The sequence below is a fragment of the Podarcis liolepis genome (assembly GCF_965112155.1).
Source record: "Podarcis liolepis genome assembly, chromosome: 5".
In the NCBI taxonomy this organism is placed as follows: Eukaryota; Metazoa; Chordata; class Lepidosauria; order Squamata; family Lacertidae; genus Podarcis; species Podarcis liolepis.
Window position 1 is genome coordinate 1,888,961 of NC_139556.1, and position 23,505 is coordinate 1,912,465.

The 23,505-nt window shown below is 48.5% G+C and overlaps 1 protein-coding gene and 1 long non-coding RNA gene across 2 annotated transcripts; both read right to left on the reverse strand.

The window, feature by feature from the left end:
* Positions 1-203: 203 nt before the first annotated feature.
* Positions 204-10,314, reverse strand: LOC310707059. Its single transcript, XR_014526309.1, has 2 exons — positions 10,144-10,314; positions 204-247 (listed from the first exon to the last, which is right to left on the reverse strand). It is a non-coding gene; the product is annotated as an uncharacterized lncRNA (long non-coding RNA).
* A 1,693-nt stretch (positions 10,315-12,007) lies between these two features.
* Positions 12,008-17,135, reverse strand: CDKN1B (cyclin dependent kinase inhibitor 1B). The gene is made up of 3 exons (XM_083505370.1): positions 16,163-17,135; positions 14,984-15,117; positions 12,008-13,290 (listed from the first exon to the last, which is right to left on the reverse strand). The coding sequence occupies exons 1-2, from the start codon at positions 16,659-16,661 to the stop codon at positions 14,996-14,998; spliced, it is 621 nt and encodes a 206-aa protein (XP_083361496.1). The 5' UTR covers positions 16,662-17,135; the 3' UTR covers positions 12,008-13,290; positions 14,984-14,995.
* Between the last annotated feature and the right edge of the window lie 6,370 nt (positions 17,136-23,505).

Consider the following 23,505-nt stretch of genomic DNA (forward strand, 5'->3'; position numbering starts at 1 on the left):
AGCTCTAGGCTAGATGGACCACCAACCTGCTCAGTATGAGACAATTTTTTATGTTTGTTCAATATATTGAGTATGTGTTGCTTGTGGGTTCTTTCTATGGGGAAGCTTTATTTTGTTTCTCTTCTCTTCATAAAAATGTAAAGCATTGGAAATAATGCTATTGGGATTGTTTTCAAATTGCAAACCACACAGCCAGGCACCACTGACTCTAACTTATTTTAATTCTGAATTTGTGGTTCTGATTTAGCTGGAACCTATGTGAGTGAGCACCATTGACCTCAACGGCAGGCGTCTGCAGAAACACACCGAGCTTCCCATCTCAGGGTTGCACACTTGCATGTTGCTATCAGGGCAAAGTCGGTCTTGCTGGGAAGTCGATGTGACCAAGTTCCACGCGAGGACGTGGGCTCTGGCCAGCCCCCAAAGCCCGCAAGGCCAAAGCAGCGGCTCGGAGGCGGCCGCGCTTCGGCTTCTCTCCCGCTCGGGCCCCGCCGCGCTCCGCACCAGCGCCCCTTGCTTGCTTCCTTCGCGCGGGGCCTGGCTCTTGGCTTCGCGCTGCGTCGGTCAGAGAGCGAAGCAGAGGCGGCCAGGATCTCGGCATTCGCAGTTGGGCAAGCACGACAGGCCGGGGCGGCGGGAGGAGGCCGCTCTCTTCCCTTTGAATTGCCTGCCTGGCCCAAGGGGCGAGCAAGGAAGGGCAGGCGAGCGGACGGGACCCCCCCCCCCTTTGGCGGAGGGAAGAGGCAGCCGCCGGCGCCCCTGGCTGCCCGAGGCCCTTCGCGGCGCGGCCCCGTTTGGCGGGTCGGGGGCGCCGCCCAGTGTGGCCCCCGGCTTACTCAAGGTCGGGAAGAGGCTCCGCTGAATTCAGCGGGAGGCGGCAGCTCCCCGTCGGATGATCCGGCTTGCGGGGCTGCCTCCCCCCCCCCCCCGCTCTTCGGGCCTCTCCAGGGGGCTGCTTTCCGACTCGTAAACCGGCCAAGTGCCCGGTCCTCTGGCTGGGCGAGGGCCCTGAGAGCGGGTTTGGTCCGCGCGCCCCGCCGGAGAAGCCGCTTGTCAAGATTGTCTTCCACAATAAAAACCCCACCCATGAGATGCGCGGGGTTTCAGCTGCCGCGCGGTGAGGGAGCGGAGGAGGAAGAGGAGGAGGAGCGGCTCCGCTGCGCCACATTGTAAACGCCATGCTTGTTGTTGCGCTTTTGCGCGGGCGGCCAAGAGCTCCAACTGCGCGGCCTCCTTCGCCGCCGCCTCTTCTTGACTTTTGAATTTTCCTTTCAGGCCTGAGGGGGGGGAGGGGCGGGCTTCTTCGCCCCGGCGCTTCCCCTCCCCCCCCCCCCGCTCGGGGATTCGAGCGCAAAGGCCGAACAGGCTTCTCGGCTCCAGGCGAGGGAGCAGGACCTGGGCGGGAGGGGCGGCCGCTTTCTCGCGCTCCCGGCCCTTCTCCGCAAACAGCTGCTAAGCAGCCCAGTTTACTCGGGAGTAAGCGCCGCTGGTTCCAATGGGGCTTGCTTCTAAGCAGGCGTGCCCGCGTCCCATTTGGTTTGCGGCTGATGCGCGAGAGTCAGACCCGGGGTTTGCTCCCCTCTCGACCCCCCGAAGCCCCACTTGGCGCGTCCTGCCTCTGGCCCGAGAAATCCTTCCCGGCGGCGGCGGCAGCGCTGGTTTCCTTCCATAAAATGGTGCCTCTGCAGCGTTGCTCTTCCCCTTCCAGGCGAACCCGGGTCTGCTCTTCTCGCTGACGGTGCATGAAGCAATGTTTAGATCCCCGGGTTTTTTTTGGGGGGGGGTGACTAACGAGCGGGGCGGCGGCGAGGCGTTAGTGTGGCTTGTCGGTGCTTCGTCGCCGGCGGCTCCGCGAGGGGCTTTCTCAAGGAAAGAGGCGCTTGGGGGTCTTCGGAGCCCAGGAAACGGGGGCGCCTTGGACTCCTGGCAGGAAGACGAGGAAAGCGGGGGGGGGGGTTATTAGAGAAAATCACTGGGGGCTGCTTCTGCCCCCTTTCGAAGCAGAGCCCCAAGAGCTGAGCTGTGTCGCGGCGACCGAGAGCCCATTCAGAAATGGGGGCGAGGAAACAAGACGGTTTTCTGCCTGCATTGGAGGGTAGGGCGAGAGGGACCCCCAATCCTGGCCAGAACCCCCTTTTATCCTCACCCCAACCCCAGCAGGTGAGCCAGGCTGAGAGAGAGTGACAGACCCAAGGTCACCCAGGGAAGCTTTGGGGGGGGGTGTCAAAAGGCCATGCAACCTGTTGACATAGTTTTAAATTACAGAATTATTAAAAGTTGCTACTCCTGTGATTACTTGTCCAGTGGGGTGGGGTTGTAGAAATGGGAACTTGCGGCACTGAGCAGCCTCTTAACTGAAGGTAGATACAATACAGTGGTACCTCTGGATGCGAACGGGATCCGTTCCGGAGTCCCGTTCTCATCCTGAAGTGAACACAACCCGCATCTGCACGTGCGCGATTCGCCGCTTCCGCGCATGCGCGTGACGTCATTTTGAGCATCTGCGTATGCGCAAGTGGCAAAACCCGGAAGTAACGCGTTCCGTTACTTCCAGGTCGCTGCGGAGCATAACCTGAAAATGCTCAACCCGAAGCTACTTCAACCCGAGGTATGACTGTATAAGCAGAACTGGTGAATATGCATTTATTTATTTTTCTTAAATTTATATACCGCTTGAGGTAGAAAACCTCAAAGTGGGGGCCCATCTGAGCAGGAGTCAGTGCCAGAGGAGACAGACACACCCACAGCTTGTCACTCAATGTTATGCATATTTATCCAAAATATGTCCTACTGAGTTTAGTGGGGTTCACTCAAATGCCCATATGGGTGTGATTGTAGATGCCAGTATAGTGGTACGTCGGGTCAAGTACTTAATTCGTTCCGGAGGTCCATTCTTAACCTGAAAATGTTCTTAACCTGAAGCACCACTTTAGCTAATGGGGCCTCCTGCTGCTGCCGTGCCGCCGGAGCAAGATTTCTGTTCTCATCCTGAAGCAAAGTTATTAACCCGAGGTACTATTTCTGGGTTAGCGGAGTCTGTAATCTGAAGCGTATGTAACCTGAAGTGTATGTACCACTGTAGTCACATATTCCCCCACACATTCAGGAAGCAATTGCTGATATTTACAGCTCCACAAGCTTTCCCCTCAACCCATCTTTGAAAAGTATTCTTTCTTGATAAAATAGAAAGGACAAAGAGAGGTAGACTAGAACTTTGTGAAACTTTGTGTTTTACTATTTATATGTTCACATTAGTCATTTGAGAGGACTCCAGACATAACAAGGGACGGTTGGTCCGCTGGAATGGTTTACTTCATCACATTTGTAAAGGTAAAGGACCCCTGACAGTTAAGTCCAGTCGCGAACGACTCTGGGGTTGCGGCGCTCACCTCACTTTACTGGCCGAGGGAGCCGGCGTTTGTCCAAAGACAGTTTTTCTGGGTCATGTAGCTAGCATGACTAAGCTGGTTCTGGTGAAACCAGGGCAGCACATGGAAATGCCGTTTACCTTCCTGCCGGAGCGGTACCTATTTATCTACTTGCACTTGACATGCTTTCGAACTGCTAGGTTGGCAGGAGCTGGGACCTAGCAACGAGAGCTCACCTGTCGCGGGGATTCGAACCACTGACCTTCCAATCAGCAAGCCCTAGGCTCAGTGGTTTAGACCACAGCGCCACCCATGTCCCCCATCACATTTGTGTATCCCACCTTATTTCTAGGGCAGCCAGGCCAGCATAGTTGGGAACACCCCCATCTTATCCTATCAGTCTCGTAAAATGTGATAAGGTAAAAGGTAGTGTGACTTTGATAAGAACACTTCCTGGTAGTTTGTTTTAGTGACTAGGTGGGTGGAGTAGGGTTAGATCAGGAAAAAAGCCATTCTGGCCAGCCTGCATGTCCTTAATGGTAGCTTGATCTGCTGAAATAAGCAGGTGAAGCTTTCATGGCATGGAGATAAGAATTTCCCCTGCTAATCTTTACAAATCTTGCTGCTGTTAAAGCCATATAAGCAGGGACCTATTTTGAAAAAGTTGGCAAGACTTTTAATGGTTGTGTGAATTGTGCCATTTGGATTTTCTGCCTCAAGTAACAAAATGTCTTTGTGCCAGAACTGATTTTTATAAGGTTGCCCTTATAGCAACTTATTTAAGAATAGCATTATTGGAATACTTTTGGGTAGGTAACTTTAGTTATACAGTCTGAGGTCTAGTGTTGCCACCAAAATCCTACTGTTGCTGGGATCATAGTACAAGGCAGGCATGATCACCCCCTAAAAAGTTATGTAATTTTTAATGAGGTCTAGGTCCAGGGCCATCTTTACCCGGGGGTGCAAGGCATGCAGGGCACCTGGGTACCAAATTCTGAGGGGCGCCAGGCACCCGCCGCTGCAGCCACCTATGGGACAGTGGGGTCAGCGGCACCTTTGACGTGACTGATCTCGTACCACCTGCCTGCTAATGCTGGTACAGGGAGAGCTCTTTGAGAAGTCTCGCACACCAAAGCCGGGAGGAGGGGGAGTGGCAGCAAAGAGGGCGAGACAGACAGAAAGAGAACGTGCCTATCTAGCAGCAGGAGTGTGCACAGGGTCCAGAAGAAGGACTTGTATATCCACGCTCGCAAGGGCCCTCCCAGCTCCTCTAGAAATAAGGTTGCTCCCACAAGATGGCTCTCCCACGCATGCGCACAATGCCCACCCACCTCATCTTTCAGACACCTCCCTATGACCGTGAGCGCATGCATGGAGTCTTTACACCGACTCCCAGTGTGTTCTTTGTCTTCTTTAGAAAAGCTGGTTTTAAATTTTAAAAACCCCCAAAAAACTCCTTTTGGAGCCGTGCAGGCATGAGCGCTATTCCTCAAATGATAATAGTTACATAAGGCATAATAAAAGTTAATTTGGGGACACTGGGAGGATCTTTGCACCCCTGCGGTGCATATGCTAAAGACGGCTCTGTCTAGGTCTAGTGCTCTTTACACCTAGTAGCATCCCATGTGGTGCTGAGGGAGGGGGAGACCTTCCACTGATTGATTGATCTAACAATTGGCTGGCTGTCCATCTAATGTAGCACTATTTATGCTGACAGATGTTCTCCAGGATTCCAGATGGATCTTCTCCCAGCCCTACCTGAAGATACCAGAAGTTGAACCGGTGACCTTCTGCATGCAAGGCAGGTGCTCTGCCACTGAACCGTGAACCATTGAGCTCCATCCCCCTGCTGCCAAAGCAGCAACTAAGGGAAGCTCAATGCAGGTGAGAAAAGGGTCAGATCCCACCATACTCCCAACAACATCATTAGGGTGGCAGAGTCCAAAGAGAGTGTAGAATAAACCAAGCTCTTTTCTGAGTTCTTGAGACAGAGTTCATTTTTTCCAAACCTGCCATGGGACATGCAACCCATCACTGATTAACACATTTATGGATGTTCCTTGATTCCCTATTGAGGCATTACTCATATGAAAGAGCAACACAAGTTTAAAGGGCCTCACTTTTAGCCCTGTCCCCATTATAATGCAGCCCATAACAGCTTCTTTGTGCCCAGCTGTAACTTTTGCAGTTGGGAGCCTTTTCTGTCCATGAAGGCTCCCTGTGTTGTTTCAGGATATTGCAGGTGTTTGTGAACCAATCCCCAAATAACAGAGGCAGATTTGGGGCAGTGCAGCTGGTTCCCCTGCACTGGACGCTGAGCCTAGAGAACAATGCAGGGCGTTACAGCTACGATGAAGTGGATTGAGCAGAACAGAAAACAAGAGACTGGAGGCCTCGCAAGGGCGCCACTGAAATTTGAAAGACCAAAGTCTGCCCTGTAACTGGCTGCTAAAGGGGAAGACCAGACTTCACTATGGCCTGGCTTATTTACATAGGTGAGACTCACAGTAGAATCCTGAGGGGAAAGAGTGGACTGTACCACTTCAGACTCCAGGTGCAGGGAGTGCCATTTTTGAATGTGCACTCATGTTAAAGAAAAGGAAGGAAAACTTTTTTGCAAGTATTATTAATAAAACTACCCGAGCTTATCAGAGAGATGCAGCCCAACTTGTACCATACTGTACTTTTATATTTCCAGTAAGTGACCTGATCGTGGATGGAGGACTTGACCTGGCATGTGTAACAGAGACTTGATTGGATAAAACAGATGGGCCTGTCCTTGCCGCTGTTTGTCCACCAGGTTTCTCTTACGCACAGTAACCCAGGTCACTGGGAGAGATCATCAGTGTTTGGGCTGGGTGTTCATCAGTTTGCGGATGATACCAAACTCTACCTCTCTTTTAAGTCAGAACCAGTGCGGGCGATGAATGTCCTGTGTGAGTGTCTGGAGGCAGTTGGAGGATGGATGGCAGCTAACAGATTGAAGGTGAATCCTGACAAGACAGAAGTACTGTTTTGGGGAAACATGGGGCGGGCAGGTGGGGTCACTCCCTGGTCCCGAATGGTGTAACTGTGCCGCTGAAGGACCAGGTTCACAGCCTGGGAGTCATTTTGGACTCACAGCTGTCCATGGAGGCGCAGGTCAAGTCTGTGTCCAGGGCAGCTGTCTCCCAGCTCCATCTGGCACAGAGGCTGAGACCCTACCCACCCGCAGACTGCATGCCAGAGTGGTGCATGCTCTGGTTATCTCCCACTTGGACTATTGCAATGCGCTCTATGTGGGGCTACCTCTGAAGGTGACCCAGATGTTGGGATGCTGCCGGGGAGATGGGGGCATTAGGCAGGCCCCCAGCTGGCTCCAGCCACTGGCCGGCAGCCGGGCGATCTCCAGTTCTCGGAACAGCATCAAACAGCGACACAAGCCTCAGATACCTTTAGAGACTTGGCACACTCTATCAGCAGAGTGAATAAATCTTCTCACAATGGAAGTGGTGGACAGAGACATGTGTAAGCATTATTTACAGGCGTTTATTCAGCATAGTTCAGGAACAAAGGAAAAACATGTCTGCTTCCCTTTGTGTCCAGCAAACAGGAAGAAAACAAAAGCTACATACAAATGGAAGTTCCCAGCAGACTGTGCTGGATGTAAAAAGGCATGTGACACACAACAGTCATGCCTGTTCCCTTTTAAGGTGGAACGGAACTATATCCTAACACCGGAAACTGCAACCAATCCAGAATGCGGCAGTTAGATGGTGACTGGGAGCAGCCACCAAGACCATATTACACTGGTCCAGAAAGATCTACATTGGTTCCAAGCACAGTTCAAAGTGTTGGTGCTGACTTTTAAAGCCCTAAACGGCCTCGGTCCTGTATACCTGAAGGAGCGTCTCCACCCCCATCGTTCACTGACGTCCAGCTCTGAGGGCCTTCTGGCATCAGAAGGCAGCCCTGTTTAGGGAAGTTTTTAATGTTTGATGTTTTATCGCTTTATTATTATTAATATTAATATTCTGTTGGGAGCTGCCCAGAGTGGCTGGGGAAACCCAGCCAGATGGGCAGGGTATAAATAATAAAATAATAATAAAATTATTATTATTATTAGCATTTGGAGTTTGTTTTTGTTCTGTTTTCTCACATAGGGAAGCATTCAGAACTGTAAGACACACCTGCAGGCAGAACACCACAGTTCTGCCTCCTCAGGGCTCCACTACCTTATTTTACTGCATGTGAGGCCTAAGCTTGAAAGCTTTGTGTTTCAAACACTGAAGGTTCACTGTGTGCTTTTGATCATCACAATCACTGTGATGAATGTGCACATGTGAAGCAGCCCAAGTTATGACTGAACAGATACAATTATGGTCCCAGGGCTATAACTGTGCTCTGCAGAGGTACTGCCAAGTTATAGAATAGTTTAGAGGCACCCAGAAAGTCCTTAGTTTCACCTCCAGTCTCTGGTTGGTTATTTGTATGTTAGTTGCTTTGTGTGTGTTTTTTCCTTCACTGCTCTCTTCCTGTGGTGGTGTTTGGGTTTTCTCTGTTTTGGGTTTCTTCATCTGAAAGTCATCTGTTTCTACAGGATCATGTATCCCTCCAAAGAAATGCATGCTTTCCTTAGATGGTTGTTTTCATAATGGTGATTTAAAATTAGATGCAAAGTGTGAATGCTGGCTAGGTTCAGCTTCTTTCTCAATCCACTGTGCAGCATGGTGAATTGAGCACAGTTGAGTGCTTCAGGCTGAACAACTTGGATGTGAAATGATTTCAAAAGTGCCAAGGGTTTTTTAAAAAACATTTTTAGAAAAGCTTATTCTGCTAGCATGTAGTGCACTGATTATTTTTTTATTAAAAAAAAGTTTTATTGAGATTTTTCATAATACATTAAAGACAAACTAATCTAAACAAAAATAAAAACATAAAAGAGAGAGAGATAGAGATGCAAAGTTCTCTCTCATAGGTAGATCTTAACTCTTATTCCACACAGAAAAAGGTGAGCCCTCCCAGCTCTCACCTAGGAGCTTCCCTTTCTTCTCCCTGGGAGATCTTTTCTTCCCTGCCTCTCACACAGGATTGGTCATCAACTAGCCCATCCTCCTGGTTTGGAAGGGGAGAATTTATGTGATTGCTAACATTTCACTAGCACTCCCCCCCCCCCCGCGCTTTTAATTGCACTAAATTCTGAGCTCAAGGAAACTGCCAGAGTGCCATGAGAAATAAATTACAAATGAATTTGTATAACCAAGGTATCAACCTTTAGAGAAGGCTGCTTGCTACACCTCTAGTTTATTCTAGTCCTATACCCTTCTTAACTGGACTCCTTTGGAGGATGTCTCATCTCTTTTTGTCTCATCTCTTTGTATTGGCTGCTATTAGATAATCCAGTCCCTTCGGATGCAGAGATGTAGCCATTATCTGCCCTGAGAAGTGGCATCCCCAGAATAGTGATTCATAGGGGTCTGACAGGTGGTCTTTATGCTTTTGCAAATGTTCAAAAATTAAACTTTCTAAGATGTAAGAATGAAGTGTGCTTCGATTTTTTTGTTCAATAAAGGACCCTTGACTTTTTGAATTTGGGGGATTGCTGCTTTAACCATGATGCGGGATACAGAAATTTACCCAGTGAAGCATTTATTGGCAGAGGCAGTGCAAGACATTTTGGTGCCTGAAGTAAAACAATCTAAATGGTGAAACTTCCTTGCACCCTGCCACATGGAGCGATGAACTAGCTGGTTTTTTCTGCACATACTCAATTAAAGTAAATACAGCAATCATTTCAATTAAGTTTGTATGGGATAACTTTCCAGTGAATGGGTCAGATGCGGGTTGTGTACACATTACTGGCTTAACACAGCTAGGTCATTCTTTTTCTCAATTTGGATCAAAGCTCACTGAGGGGAAGACACAGCAAAATGCAATATCCCATTAGAAACAGCTGGATAGATGTGGATTGTAGACAACATCCTGTGTACACAGCTTCCCAAACCAGTGGTGGGAACCAGTGTGTACCCAGCCTCAGTTAGATCTGGATTGCTTTTAATCCTAATCCTAGCATCTTGTTCAGACCTTAACTGAATTTGGGAGCAAACCCAGGCAAGAAGGAAAGGTGCCTGGACTCCCAGTTCCCAGTAGCAGCAAGGCACACAGCAAGAGGGTCAGCATCCCATCCCTGTTCCCATCCCTCTCTGTGCAGGTCCCTGCTAGGATGGATTATGGCATAAATTGCCATGGCCAGTGGTATGTGCCATAAGCATGGAACACATTGAAATAGGCAAATTATTGGAGTCTTAAGGCGGCTATGCTGTGCTGTCCCACAGGTCAGGCATGGGTCCCACACCAACACACAGCAAGGAAGCATCCCCCCCCCCCACCAGAAATACGGCTTTGGCAATGGGAGCTAGTCTTACCTGCTACAACTAGTCACCAACCAACCCGGGAGTATTTATGATGTTGCTTGGGAAATAATTGAAAAGGCCTTTAGGTTAAGAATCGGGATATAGTGTGTTAGGAGCCAAGCCTGATACTCCTGCTTCCAATTTCCATGGGAGGTAATTTGTGGGAATGTTCACCTCCTCCTGTTTACAGCAGCATAGAATATTAGCACTAAGCAAAGAAGAGGGGGGCAGGGATTACGTGTGAGGCTGGGTTTCCCTGCGTATCAGTTTATTTGGACAGCAGATTCTAGAGTGGGTACTATTTTTGACCCTCCCATTTTTGCACATGGGCTGGGTTTGTTGTTGTTTTTTTAATTTCACTTCCAGACTACAAACCATACTACAGTGGTACCCCGCAAGACGAACGCCTCGCAAGACGGAAAACCCGCTAGACGAAAGGGTTTTCCGTTTTGGAGGCGCTTCACAAAACGAATTTCCCTATGGGCTTGCTTCGCAAGACGACAGCCCATAGGGAAATCTCAGGGACAGCGGGGAAGCGCAGCGCGTCTTCCCCACTGTCCTCGGACCTCCCCCCGCCCGGCATCGGAAAGAAGCCCCGATGCCGGGCGGCGGAGGGGGAAAGCCTCCTGCCGCCGCGCGGCATCGGGACGAAGCCCCGATGCCGGGCGGCGGAGGGGGAACGTCTCCCCCCGCCGCGCGGCATCGGGACGAAGCCCCGATGCCGGGCGGCGGAGGGGGAACGTCTCCCGCCGCCGCGCGGCATCGGGACGAAGCCCCGATGCCGGGCGGCGGAGGGGGAACGTCTCCCGCCGCCGCGCGGCATCGGGACGAAGCCCCGATGCCGGGCGGCGGAGGGGGAACGTCTCCCGCCGCCGCGCGGCATCGGGACGAAGCCCCGATGCCGGGCGGCGGAGGGGGAACGTCTCCCGCCGCCGCGCGGCATCGGGACGAAGCCCCGATGCCGGGCGGCGGAGGGGGAACGTCTCCCCACGCCGCGCGGCATCGGGACGAAGCCCCGATGCCGGGCGGCGGAGGGGGAACGTCTCCCCCCGCCGCGCGGCATCGGGACGAAGCCCCGATGCCGGGCGGCGGAGGGGGAACGTCTCCCCACGCCGCGCGGCATCGGGACGAAGCCCCGATGCCGGGCGGCGGAGGGGGAACGTCTCCCCCCGCCGCGCGGCATCGGGACGAAGCTCCGATGCCGGGAGGGGGAGGGGGAAAGCCTTCTCCCGCCGCCCGGCATCGGATGGCTTTCCTGAAGACTTGGGGTGGGAGGAGGGTTTTCCTTCCCACCGCCAACATTCAGAATGCTGTTCTGAATGTTGGCGGTGGGGAGGAAAAACCCTCCTCCCACGCAAGCCCCGGGAACAGAGGGAAAGCGCTGCGCCCCTTCCCCTCTGTTCCCGTACCTGTCCTGAAGGCTTGCGGTGCGGAGAAAAGCCCTTCTCCGCACCGCCAGCCTGGCAAGCGGTTTCCCTAGGAACGCATTAATTGATTTTCAATGCATTCCTATGGGAAACCGTGCTTCGCAAGACGAAAAACCCGCAAGAAGAAAAAACTTGCGGAACGAATTAATTTCGTCTTGCGAGGCACCACTGTATTTAGTAGGGAGCTAGGCTACTGACCTATGAACAAGTCCAACTGAGTTCAATAAGACTTACTTCTGAGTAGGCAGCATTAGGTTTGTACTGTAAGCCCCTTTCAACTTACCACACACTTAGGACTGGGTGTACAGTGGTACCTCGGGTTACAGACACTTCAGCTTACAGACTCCGCTAACCCAGAAATAGTACCTCGGGTTAAGAACTTTGCTTCAGGATGAGAACAGAAAGCGCATCTGGCAGCAGGAGGCCCCATTAGCTAAAGTGATGATTCAGGTTAAGTACAGTTTCAGGTTAAGAAGAGACCTCCAGAACGAACTAAGTTCTTAGCCCGAGGTACCACTGTGATGGTCATAGTACTGTCTACTTGCTATCTTTTAAACCTTGCAGAGGTTTGTGTATTTATTGGACTTGGCTTGCAGGGCTTAAGGAGGGGTTAACTCTTCCCTCCACTAACTGTTTCCCCAGTGTAAATCCCCCTTAGCTGCCCTTTGCCTTGTTAGAGAGAGGGACTCTGGCTGGATACACCTTTACACATTGAAGAGGAAAAATAGACCCAATGTATATATTTGGGAAGTGGCAGAAATCCCTTATTTTTTCAGGATTTATAAAACACACAACAAAAGTTAGTTAACATATATATATGTATTTATATATGGCAGTTTTCTTTATTGATTGCTTGATGTAAAACAATATCAATTGGCAACTGTTTTCACACATTACAAAAAAATATTAAACTTGGCTCAGTCTGCAATCATTTAAGCACAGCCATATTAATTAACAAAACAAATCCCCCCCAATAAAAACTAAAAAAACACACCCTATCAAATAGAGCATTTACAAATGCACAAGACACAGGCCGCTTTGGCTTTATGGGAAAATATCTTCTAGATTAAAAAAAAATCTTTAACATAAATAAGTTAGTATAATTTCTCAGTGTCTTTACAAAGTTATGTACACAGGTACAATTCAAAACTTTATTTTTTAAACATACAGGCAATGTAAAAAATACTGTTTAAAGATGTAGTTTTCCTTTCATTTACCCAGCCATGAACATCAGGGACGTGAGTGAGATGAAGAAAGGTTGAAGTTCAGGGTTTTACTAATTTTCCTTCCATTCTATTCAGCTGATTTATTTATAAATTACTTTTGAAATCATTTATAGTAATATATTATAGGTGGCAAAAATAAAAAGAAATAGAATTGAACACTTAAAGGGTCCTGGAGGAGGAGCCTTTATGCTGCTACATAATGGAAACACAGTTCCTCCATAAAGTCTAGGGCACAATTCCATGGAACATTCTTCTGCACTTGCTGTGAGCTTGATGTCTTCCACAACTGCCATTCATTTTAGTGGGATTTAGCATAGGCAAACCTCCCACTGAAACATGCTCTGAATAAGTAGAAATTTCACCAGCAAATTCTATCAATCTGCTGTAGCCAGTGTTAACATTGATTTTTAGATTCCATTAATAGGGACAGTACATCTTTAAGAAATAAACACATATGCTGCTTCTCTTCATACAAATCTCTGCTTTCTGGATCTTGGAAGCAGATTTTTGAACCCATCACCTTTTACCACCCCACCCTTTCCCAGAACAAACTAACCCCAAAAGGGGGGGGGGCGCAAGGAGAGGTTTATGTGCTACATAATGTAGGAACTATATACACAGGTAGTACAGTGAAGCAAATGAGGAAAAACTTAATTGCAGAATGCTACATCCAATGCTTTAAGAAGCAGCTCTTTTAAGAGTGCCCAACTTTAGTGTTATTAAATTATGGGTTTGTTTTGTTTCAGTGCGTGTACAAGTTCTCCACTGAGGAGAATCAGTGATATGTTTACTTTCTTTTTTCATATATAAACTCTGCATCTTCCTTGCTTCATGAACTTGATGCCTTCAAAGAACAAGGAAATGAATGTTCTTAATTCTGAAATTAAAGAAGAGAGCGGGCATTAAATCGGTGAAGACTACAATAGCTCATTTCATTAAGATTACAAAAAGTCACAAATGGCTATCAAAACACGCAGTTGGTCAACCTTGTTGCTAGGGGTGGATCAAGGTTCTACTTTGCATGTGGGGCAGAAATCTGTGTACAACTAATCACTACTAGTTAAGTATAACTTGTCTCACCCAACCAACCAATTTTGTATGTGTTTTTTAATAGCCAATCCAATAGAACCATATTTGTTTGTCAGGTTAAACTCTGTTCTGTCAGATTCTGATAGAAACCTCCAGATTCTTTTAAGCAACACCCATCACATGCCTGATTTCATCCTAGCTCAGACCACAGCTAGTCACAGATAGAAACACAGACACACACACACACCCACACACCAGTGATGTCCATCAAGATAGGCCCCTACCTTCAAGAAACCTGCAATCTATATTTTGACAGAGGTGATGACAGCAGACAAGAAATAAGGGAGGGGAGACACGCACTGGCTCTGTCTGCCCCAGCTCTACTACCAACTCCACTCAAGGGTACAGTATTTTTCAAATCAAAAGTTGGCACGGCTACCTGTAGGTACATCTAAATTGTTGTGAGGCACTGCTAATTTTGGCTGTTTTCTGGGGATGGGGAAGCACTGAAAACAAAATAATTGCAAACTCCCAATTTCTTTAATGCAATTTTTCTTTCAAATAACCAAATCAACAGAAACAATTGAATTTACACACTTGCCCCTGCTCACCCAAACAGAATGGATTTCTTTTAAAGTATCTGGTTCCAAAGCTTAACCTTTCTACTCATTTGCAGGTCATGTTTGTCAACTTTCTTTACAATACTACTGCTCTAAAAACTCTACTCAGGGGCTGCATTTCCTATACTCTCTTTAATTAAGAATTTTTATTCCCCAGGTAGCTTTGTGTCACTACTATTAAGACAAAGTCCTAAACTCATTCCACTATCAAGTTCTATTGAACTCAGTAGGGCTTACTTCTGAGTAAAGACTGTTGGGCTGCAAGCTTTTTAAGGATGGTAGACAAAAGTTCATCACATCCAAAAGCCAAATTAGACTACATATTTGAGCTGAAGAAATACTTTATTTTAAAAGAAGGCAAAACCAGTATTTGCAGAGAATGGCCTTGCCTGAACATGTCCATTAATATTAAACCAGAACAACATTGTTCATTACAGTTAAGTGTAGAATAAGAATCAGTGGGGGAAAATTGAAATCTCTTTAGTACACTCATTAATTAATGTGGCTATCAGCTCAACAGTAAATACAAATGAAGCATGTGCAAATTTACTCAGAAGTAAGTCCTACAGAGTTTAATGAAGCTCTGCTTCCCAGTAAGCACGGATAGGATTACAAACCCTAATTGGAAATATGTTCCCCAGGTTTTGGTTACTTTCTAATTAAACTGTAACTCCCACTGAAATCAATGAGTAAAAGTGGTATGGATCAGGCTGCAGGTGTGTTTTTAAGATTACAAAAAAAGACACACTAGAGTCCTGTTCTGATATTATCCCCTCAGCTTGACAAAATTGCACTGACTAATTTCCAAAGGTTTACCAATAAGCTCAATCCACGCACGGTACCGAGGTGCTCTCATAACGCATCTTCATTTTCTGCCATCTGCAGAGATTTCACTAAATGCCATCAGGAAAGGAAACCCACCTAACAAACAATTTACGTTTGATGCCGCCTTGGGCTGGATTTCTTGGGTGTTTGTTCCACTGAGCAGGCACTGGAAGAGTCTTCTGAAATAGCCTCTTCTGTCATGTTGGCTCTTTTGTTTCGAGGAGAGGAATCTAGGAGGGGTGGAGGGGGGGGGGAGAAGCTTAATGTTAAAAATATTTTTGCTGCCGGATCTTGTACTAAATATGAAGGAGGCAGTCGAATGAAGGGGGTGGGAAAAGACACATCACATAGGCCACTCCTTGAGTCATCTGCCATTTGCAGGAAAGATGGGGCAACAAAGTTGCACGCCTTGATTATATGGTCTCTTTCACTATCTGCTGCATCAGAAAGAATACCAAGTTTTGTAGAGTTGGGTTGGTGGCAGGGGGAGCCCAGGCCATTTGATTAGGGAATCTGATGCCCAGCGAACCTTTCACCTCCCTATGAGGGTAGACAAGCATTTTCAAGTCACTTATTTTAGAGTAGTCCCACGGCTTCAGTTGAACTGCTCCAGAAAAAAATAGATGTGGCATTTGAAGCTCACTAGTAACCTTAATATCCCCAAGATTAAAACACCCCGGCCCCTAATATGTGGAAGTCACCATCATCGATTTCAGGGGGCCACCTAGCCTGCCTGACAGCTTGGGTTGTAGTTTTTAGGTCAGCTTATGCTTTGGAGTTGCCCTGCTGCTTTATGGGAGACTTTTCCCACACAACTATCCTGAGGACTGCAACCTTGAAAAAGCACCGCTAACACAAGTGCCTCAAATAACTGGTAATACAAAGTGCATTGCCCTGAGCTCCTTGGAGGAAGGGCAGGATACAACCCATCAAGAACAAGTAAGTAGGGGGCACTTCCTAATCAAATCCATTTGGAAGCAAAGAGACGTCCTTTCCCTCGGCTAACTGCCTGGCTTGGCTTTAAAAAGAAAACAAATCATCGGAGTCCCAGGATTTAGCTTAATGAAGCCTCCATACTTCGAAGTACCGGCAGTTTAACTGCCAGGCGCTGGGAGCAAACAGAAAGATTTCCCAGCGGCACCTGGCTGGCGGCTGCTGCTAGATGGACCTTTGGTCGGATCCTGCAACGCAGGTCACGGGCAGCTCTCTCCTCCTCAATGCAACCCCGAGCTGGCCTGTTGGCGTGAAGGAGAGCGGAGCAAGTGGGTACTTTACCGTCCGCAGCAGGTCGCTTCCTTGGCCCGGGGCTCTGGCGCCCTAGATCCGTGGCTGCGCCCGCCGCTCCCGCCTCTTGCTCCGGCCGCCGCGCGGCGTCCTCCTCCTCCTCCTCCTCCTCGGAGATTCCCTGAGCGCGCCGGAGCGCCGTCGCGGGGCCGCGGCCCTCCAAGCCCCCCCGGCGCGGCTGGCTGCCGGCCTTGGCGCGGCCTCGGCTCAGCCGGGGGGGTCTGCTGTAGAAGTCGGGCAGGGCGTCCTTGGCCACGGCTTGCCACTCGTACCTGCCCTGCAGGGGCTGGCAGCGCTGGAAGTCGAAGTTCCACTTGCTCCGGCCGGCCTCCTCCAGCGCGCGGCGGTGCTTCTCCAGCTCGCGGGCCAGCTGCTCGTGGTCCACCGGGCCGAAGAGGCTCCGGCAAGCCGACGGCTTCGGGTAGTCCGCCTGCCGGGCTTCCATCCTCTCCAGCGTCGGGCTCCCATTCGAGAGGCGGACGTGGGACATCGCCCGGAGCTGTCCCGCCGCCCGCGCCGTCCCGCGAGCGAGATCCGGCGGCCGATCGCTCGATCCCGTCGAGCCCCGCGCCCTGGCTCTTGCGCCAAGGGGAGAGCGCAGCGGGCGGGTTTAAAACCGGAGCCCGACCGAGATGAAGACTTCAAAACAAAAACACATCGAAGAGGGCCCCCCCCCCGCCCGCCCGCCCCCAAGCAGCAGCAGCAGCCGAGCAGCCCTTGCATAAGCCAGAGGCGGGGAAAGGCGGAGAGGAGGGGCGCGGGGGGGGGCAAGCGGAATGCCTTATTGCGGACCAAGTGCACCAGCGGGGGGGGGGGGAGCAGATCGCGGAGGCGGCGGGGGGGGGAGCGGAGCAGCAGCAGCGCCCGGACCAATAGCTGGGTGACGGGAGGCGAGGGCTGCCCGGGGATCCTGCGCTTTGGCCCGAAGCCTCGTCCCGATGTCAACGCTTCGCTCCGTGCGGGTGTTTAAGGGGGGGTGGGGACGAGCCTTTTTTTCAGCCAGTGGCCCAATATGGCGATTGAAGGGAGGCGGACGGAGGAGAAGCTGATTGACACGGCCCGTCTATTTAAACGGAGGCGCCGCGCCATTGGCTCGAGGCTCGGGCGCCGCCCCGTCGGAGCGAGCGCCGCTTTGTGAAGGGGGCCGGGACGGAGGCGCCGCCGCCCGGCCGACGGGCTGCTGCTGCTGGGCCGCCGGGGCGCCTTGGTCGCGCCGGGCCCCTCGGGGGACTCCCAGCGGGAGGGGCCTCTCGTCCTTCCCGCCCCCGAGCCGATCCTGCGGGGGAAGGTTTCCTTCCCTTCCTTTGGTTCATGAAATTTATACACCGCTGGATGGTAAAAGCACAAGCAAAGCGAGAAAACAATAAAATCGAGAGAAATGCACAGCTGTACTTGAAAACATACAAACGCCAGAATGCTGGAACAGATTGAGATTTGGAAACAACCAATTAAAATACGTCTGTTGCAGCTCTTCGCCCTCCCTGTCTTGTGGGCAGCTGCTGCTTGGTGGTTTTCCGACTGCAATTTTTCCTCCCCCCTAACAACTTAGAGCTGAATGGAATGGAAGGAACTTAAAATGGGGGCAAGGTGGAGACCTCCCTCTCCCCTCCCTCTTTTTATCATTGAGTCCATACAGCTGAAACGAGATTATTTTATTATTATTTATTAAGCTTCTATACCACCCTTCATCCAAAGATCACAGGGTCGTTTACAGCAGGGGTAGGCAACCCGGGGGCCGGATGCGGCCCAATCACCTTCTCAATCCGGCCCATGGACAGTCTGGGAATCAGCGTGTTTTTACATGAGTAGAATGTGCCCTTTTATTTAAAATGCACCTCTGGGTTATTTGTGCAGCATAGGAATTCGTTCATTTCCCCCACCCCACCCCCCAAAAATACAGTCCGGCCCCCCACATGGTCTGAGGGATGGTGGGCCGGCCCACAGCTGTAAAAGGTTGCTGACCCCTGGTTTACAGCATAAAAATACAAAACAAAAAGACAAAATAGGTAATACAACAAAACCAAACAAATACACCAGTATGCGCGCACACAAACACATTTTAAAGGCCCTGGGCTGTGTTATAGAGGAACATTTTCTCCTGGTGCCTAAATTACAGATTGGAGCCAAAGAAATGGGGAAAACCTGGCTGGGGAGGCACAAGTGCCCCCCATGCCCAGACCCTCTTGCCTGAAGGGCCAGAGGCAGGGCAGAAGGCCATTGTGTACCCTATTAACTACGCTGCCTGTTAGATATTAGGTTATTTATTTATTTACTTGATTGAGGGGGCGGCAGACCCCCTGCAACCCCTGGCTAGGCCCATGACTGGATTCTCAATGCAGAGATAACTGCAGAAGAGGCTGCACATAGCAGCTCTGCATGAGTCACTGCTCTGCATCTTTCCTTCCAGTTGGAGGCACATTCAGAAGAGTGACCTATGTAGACTCGAAAAGAAAAAACCAGGAGCTGAGTGAAGTGTGCTTCCAGGTTTTATTCAGAAAGAAAGTGAGCATCAGCTACCAGAAATTTGGGGGGACATTGATCTACAAGATGGCATGATGACTGGCACCCAAAAGTACTCTTAATTAAGCTTGTTCTCCAGTTAGGATGGAGTTTTGCTTCCGACTGTCTCTGCAAAATGCACACCTTGCCTAGGGAATGTGCCACTCTGTAGAAAGGTGAACTGATGTGCTTGATGGTTGATGTATGTGTATAATTACTTGTTATTTATTTGTGGTGACTAGTTAGAATTTTGGCACGTAACATTTATTCCAATAATCTGCAACATTTCTGGAGGAAATTTGTGTTCTATCAAAGATTCCCCCCCCCAATGTGTATGCAAGGTAATCTAATGAATGTAAATTGCCACCTGACTAAGAATGTCCCTTGAAAAGCAGAATATAAATGTGTTAAATAAATAAAACCTGCAAGAGTGTTTCTCCTTTCAGGTGAGGAGGAGAAAGGGAAAGCACCATTTGTGAAGAAAGGCAGGAGTTTCCCTAAGCAGTGGCTCATCCAAAGACAAAACAGGCAGACTCTTCTAAGTGCTACTGCAGGGGTACCTCAGGTTAAGAACTTACTTCATTCCAGAGGTCTGTTCTTAACCTGAAACTGTTCTTAACCTGATGTACCACTTTAGCTAATGGGGCCGCCTGCTGCCGCCGCGCCACCACCGTGCGATTTCTGTTCTCATCCTGAAGCAAAGTTCTTCAGTGTGGTGTAGTGGTTAAGAGCGGTAGTCTCGTAATCTGGTGAACGGGGTTCGCATCTCCGCTCCTCCACATGCGGCTGCTGGGTGACCTTGGGCCAGTCACACTTCTGTGAAGTCTCTCAGCCCCACTCACCTCACAGAGTGTTTGTTGTGGGGGAGGAAGGGAAAGGAGAATGTGAGCCGCTTTGAGGCTCCTTAAAGGGAGTGAAAGGCGGGATATCAAATCCAAACTCTTCTTCTTCTCTTCTTAACCTGAGGTACTATTTCTGGGTTAGCAGAGTCTGTAACCTGAAGCGTCTGTAACCTGAAGTGTCTGTAACCCGAGATACCACTGTAATTCTGCTGTGTTTCTGCAATAGTGATTAGGAGGCAAGGCTGGAACAGTTGATCATTGCAGAGATGCAGCAGCCAACAAGGGATGGGTCCAAGTAGTTCCTATTACTATGAAGAAGGCAACTGCAATTACCCCACCCTTAAAGGATTCTATCCAATCAAGGCAGAGGAGGGAGAAATTTTCCTGTTACAGTTTGACACTTCTTCTTCTTCTTCTTCTTCCTGGCACAGTGAAATTATATATTTGTTCCCTTGTTGAAACCAGAGTTTAGTGAGTGGAGCAGAAAAGTTGGTCAGATGGAGCTGATCCAGAGGTTGATGATCACACACATTTGCACACAATCGTTTGCAGAAGGAAATATCAGTTTGTCACCCAAGTTTGCTATTGGTCGGAAAGCTTCGTTCACACATGGATTGCTGTACACTTGGGTTTGGTTCACACATGCATGCTCTATTCTTGTAGTATACACCATTAAGTACGTAGTCTTTTCTATGTGTGGACAGGCCATCATAGATATAAAAGCACTTGCACATTTCCCTAAGACGACTACTTATACCTGCTTTTCAATGAATAATAATAATAATAATAATAATAATAATAATAATAATAATTTATTATTTATACCCCGCCCATCTGGCTGGGTTTCCCCAGCCACTCTGGGTGGCTTCCAACTGAATATTAAAAACAGTACAGCATGAAGTCATTTAAAGCATTCAACAACCATCATTAAATGAGTTCTCAAATGTAAAGAAATCATATGATGAACATATATGCATGAAAAGCCAGGCCTTGATTTTTGGCTGTGGAATATGCGAACCAACTCCATTAAAAGGCATTGCTGTGAACCGCCCTTTTTATGCTGTGAACCATCCTAAGATCTTGGGATCTCAGTATACAAATGTATTTAATTGATGATGATGACGATGATGATGTGAGAAAGAAAGGACATTCCATTTGTAGTGTTATATTTGTGATGGTGCCTTCACACAGGTAAGTCATCATTCAGTGTTGTAAGTGTTGTAAGCCTGGAGTTGCAGCCAGTCACGGCTTCCTGAGGAATATACTTCGTCTTTGCAAACATGTGCTTGTCTGTCAGCATATTGCACCACTGCTCAGAGACCTACACTGACTGGGGGGTTTGTTCCAGGCCGTATTCAAGAGTTACTATTGGTATGTGAAGCCCTTAATAGTTTGAGACCATTTTATTTCAAAAACTACCTAACCACCCAACCACTTCAGTCTGAGGAACTGGCGCTTTCACAAGTACCACATCATGTTTGTTCCACAACAGCAATGAATTGATTCTTCATATCAGAGGCAAATTTAGGGTAGCATGATTGGTTCGCCTGCATTGGGCCCTGATCTGAGAGGACACTGCAGGGGGTGCCTCAAGAAGGACAAACAACAGAAGGCGAGAGGCAGGGGACACCGAATTTTGGTGTTGCACAGGGTGCTGCTGAAATGTGAAAGTCCAAAGTCTGCAATTGTTCATATGTGACAGCAATAACGCTTTGGAACTCCCTGCCCATTGATATTCAGTAGTTGCCTTCACTGTACTGTTTCCAGCACCTGCTAAAAACTTATTTGTTTAAGCAAGTCAACCCAGACATGTAAATCTGATTTTTTCAGTAATTTTAATGCATATTTTATGTAAGCCACTTAGAGGTTTTGATGATTAAGTGGTGTATAAATCCTGTGAAATATGTGTGTGTGTGGCAATCAGATGCCTTTGTTACCAGGCAATAATGAATAAGGTACTGGAGGGGCTGAGCACCAGGCATGATAATTTTTGTTTCATCTGCACAGGAAAGAGAGAGAAGAAAGGTGAAAAATGAGCTCTAAGGTGAAAAATGAGCTCCAATGCCTGCCATGGATGTTAACCATCCAAGGCTGTTTAAAATTTGTGATTTTGTGTCATGAAGGCAGGTAAGATGGTCCATGAAATTAAAACCCACCATGAGATTTTAATTTAACACACACACCCCCTCCCGTCTATGGAGCTAGCTTTAGCCAGTTTGCTCCTGCTCCAAGGGATGGGGTAAAAACTGACACCTTGTGTCTCTTTTGGCAATTTTCTGTGCACAGTGTGATATCCTTTGTTCAAGAAAGGCATAGAAGGAAAGTGTTAGTGGCTGGCATTTAATGCCTGTGCTTACATACCTGGCAGTCAGTCCCAATGATTTCAGCAGAGTTGAGTCTAAAGTGAGCAGTGGAAGAGTTAAACTGGATCTATTACAAAGCTAGGGACTATCCTTAAAGTTTGTCATTCTCTGTAAATAAAAATGATCACTCCCTTGCCACTTATATCACTTTGCTCTGTTTTAACCTTTGATCATGCTGCGGTGCTCCTTTTGGATGGTACATAAGCAAACAGCTCTCTCGCTAGCCATGTCTGTGTTGGCTGAGGCTGATGGGAGCTGGGGCCCAACAACTTCCAGAGGGCCACCCTGAATTAGAGAAATGTTTAATAGCAGATTCCAGGGCAGAAGTAGAGTCTGGGTGCCTGAATACCAGCAGCTGGGCTTCAAACATGTTGGAGAGCTGTTGCCTTCATACCAAGCTTGTGCACCTTGCAAAAGAACCTGACTGGTGGCCTGAGAAGCAAGTCCAAACCTTGACATTTCAAGTTCATTTTGAGCCCCAGCATGCTGCCTTTCCACTTCTAGCCTCACCTACTTGGCATTCTGTGACTCCAGTTGTGCCAAGGCCTCTACCCAAAGGTTCTGAGTCCTCAACTCCAAGTAGGGAGTGGTAGATCTGGCAGAATAAGGAGGTGTGGCATGTATTCATTTTGTAGGAGATCTGGCCATGAACTGTAACAGCTCAGCTCAGAGCCAGCTGGACTGCAAAGATGGTGGTTTTGTCCTTGGCAAGGCTCCACCCTGATTAATTCCTGTTTCACCATTGAATTCAGAATTGTAAGTGACACAGCAGCTAAAGAAAGGCATTTAACGCATACTCAAATGCACAAGCCCCAACACTGAAAGCAGGTTTCGGGGGTAGAGCCTTGTAAACTCCAGCTCAGGTTATGCCTTGCCTGCCTCATAAGGCTGATTTGCATAAAATCAACAATCTCTTACATTGAGGGAAAATCCCTTATTGCAAAACAAACAAACCACAGTGACCTAGATTAAAAGATATACTGTTTAGCTGAGGTCACTCATGTTCTAGAGGATTCCATAAAACAAGACACCATTGATCCATAGTTTTCATTTTCCAAGTTATTTACACTTAAGTTCTTATTCCCCATATTTCTGGGACAATAAATGTAAGCTGAGCATATAAGGTTGCCAACTGACCAGCGTGGGGGACAAAGCAACAAACTACCCAAGCCAGGTTTTTAAAATCCCCAAACTCTCCAAACTAGTTGTCAGATTTTATTTTTGTGCAATTTTGGCTAGTTGCCAAAACTCTTTGAGAAAACTTGCAATAAAAGTGGGGGAAGGAATGGAGAGACAAAAGCCGCCACCACCATTTTCATTTATTATGTGTGCTAGAAACATTTCACCCATGTATCTTAAGAAGCCAGGCTGCTGAACTCAGCCCAACATCCCATGACTCACAGGTTGCAGTGTTGCATATGGCTGCCTCCTCCACATGCGGGACCTGGCAAACTGAGATGGGCAGGTAAGAGAGTGATGTGGTGAGTCAGCTTGGTGGTAGGGATTGTACCCAACACCCATTTCCCTGTGCAGCTCAATAGCCCTACACTGCTCATCAGTATGCTGATGACAACGTAGTGTGCGCACGCTCAGAGGATAACCTCCAAACCATCCTAAATATCTTTGCAGA